Source organism: Gastrolobium bilobum, unplaced genomic scaffold (genome assembly GCF_033153095.1).
Source record: "Gastrolobium bilobum isolate Gb01-03AN ecotype WA unplaced genomic scaffold, APGP_CSIRO_Gbil_v1 utg56558, whole genome shotgun sequence".
NCBI lineage: Eukaryota > Viridiplantae > Streptophyta > Magnoliopsida > Fabales > Fabaceae > Gastrolobium > Gastrolobium bilobum.
This window is the reverse complement of record NW_026895946.1, coordinates 82,501-87,632: the sequence shown is the minus strand read 5'-3', so window position 1 is coordinate 87,632 and position 5,132 is coordinate 82,501. Positions and strand designations below refer to the sequence as shown.

The following is a 5,132-nucleotide window of genomic DNA, read 5'->3' as shown; positions in this document are numbered from 1 at the left end:
TTTATATTATATAAAATAATTTTATCTCATATATATATAAATTCTTTATTTCTCTTCTCCTTAATAAGTGTTATGGATGTTATCCAAATAATATTCTAAATAATAAAGGATCAATAAATCACAATCTTTGGAAATATTCTATCGGTTCATCGCTTCGCGATTAGTACGATTCGGGGCGGGTCCAGGATTAAGGCTTTAAACCCCTTCCAAAGGTGGTACTGGAGAGGTTCGAACATATGCTCTCACTCCCACCTACTCAACTCCCACATGCCAACTGAACTACCACTATTTGATCAATAAATCACAATCTTATTAGGACTCTAAACCTACAAGTAACTCCACTTATAAATAAAGAGTTGAAACATGCACAATGATTAATAAATTCATCTTGAGTCAATTGAATATTTCCCTCACATATATCTCTTAACACATCTATTTCTTTATAGTAATATTCACAGTCCAGGACCAAACAAGAAGTTTCATCTATATTTTTGTATATTGTATAATCTAATACAACAGGATAAAGATATTCCAAAAAATAAAAAACATATTCCAAAAAAAAATAAAAAACAGTAACATTGGGTCTGGTACAAAACAAAGGTGGTGTAATTGTGAGACCCCATGGGTACAAAACAAAGACAATCATCAAAAGCATGGAACTGTTAAAGTGGTAACACATCCCATGAGCCATCATCCTCTCCCCTCTCCGTGATTATTCCCTTTTGCTTTTTCGGGTCTCGTGGTGTTTCTCTACTTTACAAATTAAAGAGGGGACTACTATTACTACGCTACACTACACTAACTCTATGTTCACTGGCTCCCTTGATGCTTAACACTGCACCTCCTGTTCAATCATTTCTCACACTCTGTTGTTGGTTCAGTAGTATTAAATAAGACATGGATTTTATGAGGTTTCTCACATGACACCATTTCTAATTTCTTGGTAAGTATTCTGCTTTTGGCTTAGAGAAAGGAACCATTTTTCTGTGTGCTTTTGCCCCCCATTTAATTTGTCTCTGCTGCAGATCTGTAGTTAGCTAGAGGGTATCTGTAGAACTCTTGGGTTATATTTTTAAAAATGCTTTAACCACTTTTCTCTCTTTCTGAATGAAAATTGTAACTGCTTATGTATATCTTCCTCCTGTTCTGTTTGGGATTCAAATCCTTTTACCCATTTGAGAAAGAAAAAATAAATAAATATGAAATTAACATTCCTCATGTTCCATGAAATTTGTATGAAACTGCAGTGATTATTTTGGGGAAAGAAAAGCAGATCAACTTCAAAGATTGCAGCTGTTTATTTTCCTTATTTCCGTGGTCATGAGGGAAAAGCACTGTATTCAAAGGAAAAGCTGAACTTCCGGAAAGAAGGGAACAAAACTTGCCGAGATATTTTCTTCCCCTTGACTTGACTTGCTAGTACATCCAATTCAGTGTTTGTTACATAGGAAAACAAAGGGCTTGTTTGGTTATTTCCACTGCTTCATTTTCACTGTGATGACATCACATCTTGTTCCATATTAGCTGTTTGTTTTGTGAATAATCCTTGTCACTTGCTAGACATGGCTGAAATTAAGCTTACCCGGGTGGAGCAAGGCCAAACCAAGATTAAAAATGTTCCAATAGCTGTCACCCCAGAAGGGTTTTGGTGCTGCCCTTCTCCTGTTGTGTTTCAGAAAAGCTTCAAGGCTCAAAATCCTCTGAATAAACCCAAACCCTCTTCATCCCCACCAACAACCAGTGTTCAGAAAAAGCCAGTGCCAGTGAGTGAGAGAAGAGCTGCTGCATCTGCTCCATCGAGATTGGTGCCTTCTGATGATCAACAATGTAGTACTGGTCCAGAAAGACCTCCAGCTAGCACATCTGTGCCTGCAGAGAGAGCACCGAGACCCAAAATTGAAACTTTGCCAAGAAAGGTAGCTATTGAGTTTGGTGAACCTGGAACTTGTGATATGAAGGTGGTTTTATTAGGAAAGCAGGGATTTTCTGTCAAGTTAAGTGTGCACAGGGATGTTCTGATAGAGAAGAGTAGTTTCTTTTCTGACAAACTTTCTGAACTATCGGGTTTGTCATGTCTCCAAATCGGTGATTGTGAGGATGTTGAAATGTATGTTGAAACTGTTGGTCTGATGTACTGCAAGGAGATGAAGCAGCGGCTAATGAAGCAAAGTGTTCCCCGCATTCTTCGAATACTCAAGGTAATTTTCTATCAATGTCACGCTTTGCTGGTTTGTTTATCAACTTTGGCTGCTGTTGTATAACGAATTTCTGGGGATGAAATATGCCGTGTTGCAATCACTCTTTTGTTCTTACCGGTATGGTAATTTTGAGATTATCTTTATGGTGGTTCAATGTCTGTTTATTTGTTCTTCTGAAATAAATGTTTGCTTCGAAGCTTATTGTTAATATATCTGCTAAAGTGTATTAATACTCCTGTCATTAATTATACTCCTTGTGTTAAGAGTTAATTCATGCTCCTCCACTATGATAAATCTTTTCGGTGCGGTTCCCTGGTTTGATACACGTTCTTAAATTTATATAAAGCTATTATCTTCATCTAGTGATTGAATTTACATAGTATCTATAAAGCAAGAATTCAAAAAATATAAATTATTTGTCCTACTTTGTGATACTTTAAAAGAGTGGAACAAAGGCCAATTTGACACAATTTGGGGGAAAATATACCAATATGCCACGGTCCCCAAATTATTTTCTGAAATGACACGGTTGAATCCTGCTACTGGCTCAACGAGACACGTTTTGCCACGTGACAAAAGGCTGTCAGTTGGACTCATATCCTTCGACCCCATGGCAAAATGTATGTAATGTTGGGGACTGATGCTACTAACTCAGCAAGCGGGACTCAGGTCCTTGTGTCATATGGCAAAACATGCCTCGCTAGGCCTAGCAGCGTGACTTTAAGCGTGGTAGAATGGGAAATAAATAGTTCCCCTGGTGTGGCATTTTGGCATTACACAAACACAACCCCCCCCCCCCCCCCCACAAAAAAAAAAAAAAAAAAACAAAGAAAAAGATGGCATTTTGGTCATTGTCAACATCATGATTATCTTATTAATTGGAAGCTGGTTCAGTGAAATGGAAGCTGGGGCATTACAGTTGTTTCAAGAATGATTACTTATAAGGCAATTTATAGATGCATTTTTCTTGGGAGGCCTTTATAGTTTTGATCATATGATCTCTTCTCCACTCTGATCTTGAAGGAGGAAATGCTCCCATTAAACAAGGAATCTCATGGATTCTTCGTTTTATGACAGATACCCTTATACTGGTTACTGATGGCAAAATCTAGAGTTGCGCGAGTAAAAGCTTGTGCTATGAATGTCAATTGTAGTGAAGATGATAGAATAATCCTTGCATTGTATGCTCGTATGGGGATTTATTTTTTTATAATTATGGTTAACAAGTATATACTTATGTACTCTTCAAAAGTTTATGCACAACTAGCTTGTAATACATACTTGTATGTAGATACAGTTGACACTGAAAGATCAAAAGTTGCATTGAAGACTGGAGTGTTCCATGAATGAGAACTGTAGTGATGATCATGATATAATCATGTTATCACATAGGGGTGATTTTTCCCCTAAAAGAATTAGTATTACTGAGGTTATTCTTATTCCTCAAGATCATAGTATTTTCATTGGTCAAAATATTCTGAGCCTGTCTCTGTAAGGCTTAATTATGAAAGGTAGTGCCTGAAACCACAGTCATCCATTTTTTGCCGCATAATGCCTTCATTGTTTCCAAGTTATTTCACCATTTTATTAATTTGCATTAGGAATGAACTCTTTTCTGTCCTTCAATGTGTGAAATCCAGTGCCCTCCTATTCAGATAGCGTATGCCAATAAGTTATATCAATTCAAAGGAACTGTCTTTTAATATCGTAAGGTAGGAAAGGGGAGACATAGTGGAAGGTTTTGATATCAATTGATACGAACCTTGGGAGAACCTTACCTCAAAAGCTAGCTCATAAGGTAGGAGAACTCAAAATCCATATAAATCCCATACCAGAACCTTATATTTCCGATGTAGACTCTTAAGTCCCATACCTTGCAATTAGATCGTAACATTCAACATTGGTTTTAAATCCATTTGTGGTATGTGTTTCCCTAAAATTGGAGGGGTACCATTAGACCCAGAGGCAATCCACAGAATTTATTGGTGTTCATTGTTAACATGATTCTTCTCAGCAAAAACAAAACAGTTCTTTCTCAAAGAAAAGCAGGCTGTTAGAAGTTGTGTGATAATGAATACTATATCATTCACTTAAACAGAGATCTTAGGAGAAAGCTATTTTTTGAAGATGAGCTAGCCTTGAGGTCAGAATGAAAGAAGAAAGCATCCAAGTTAATGTGATCCTGCTAAATCTGTCGGAACTTTTCTTCATTTCTTATATTTTTTATGTACTTCTGTGTATTCTGCTGCTGCATATTGGAATATGGACAGCTACAATTGGATGCATTCATGCCTTTTTGACTTCATAGAGGTAGTGTAACTGTAATGGGTGATTTTTCAGTGTCCAAGTTAAGTGAAGCCTTAGTCTAGACTTTCTAAATTTTGCAAATTGATTTTGTTTAAATTTCCATGAAACCCCTAACAATAGTATGTACTTTTTCCTTAGCTGTAGGACACCTTGATCAATGTGTATAGCATATGATATCCAGCTTTACACTAGGATTTGTGAAAGAACTTGAAGTTATTTTAATGGACTTTTTATGATCAGCATATGCATAGTTTTTTTATTTTTTATTTTTTGTTTATTTGGTAGTTTCCATTTGGGAAAGCACTGTTAAAATTTCTTTAGAAAATCTAAAGGCTAAAATATGATATTCCCTCAGGTTGCAGAATTCCTTGGCTTCAGCTCATGTATCCAATCATGTTTGGAGTACTTGGAAGCAGTCCCTTGGGTTGGAGAAGAGGTAGAAGAAAAGGTGGTCTCAACTGTACTAAAACTCCAAGGGGAAGGAATTGGGGTCAACCCTGTGCTGAAACGAGTTTCTTCTGATATTTCTAATGTCCCAAAAGACACTCTTTCCCAGATTATTGAACTTGTTCTCAAAAGCAATGAGGAAAGAGGCCGCCGAGAGATGAAATCCATAGTTCTAAAGCT

At 36.7% G+C, this 5,132-nt stretch overlaps 1 protein-coding gene across 1 annotated transcript in view; it reads left to right on the top strand.

Moving 5' to 3' along the window:
- The first annotated feature begins 635 nt into the window (after window positions 1–635).
- Window positions 636–5,132, top strand: part of LOC133296920 (BTB/POZ domain-containing protein At3g50780) — a 5,404-nt gene continuing 907 nt past the window's right edge. Inside the window, exons 1-3 of the mRNA XM_061495964.1 lie at window positions 636–943; window positions 1,248–2,198; window positions 4,861–5,132. The exon at window positions 4,861–5,132 is cut by the window's right edge and continues 907 nt beyond it. Of these exons, the coding sequence (XP_061351948.1) occupies window positions 1,563–2,198; window positions 4,861–5,132 (908 nt within the window). The 5' untranslated portion in view covers window positions 636–943; window positions 1,248–1,562. The remainder of the gene's footprint in view (window positions 944–1,247; window positions 2,199–4,860) is intronic.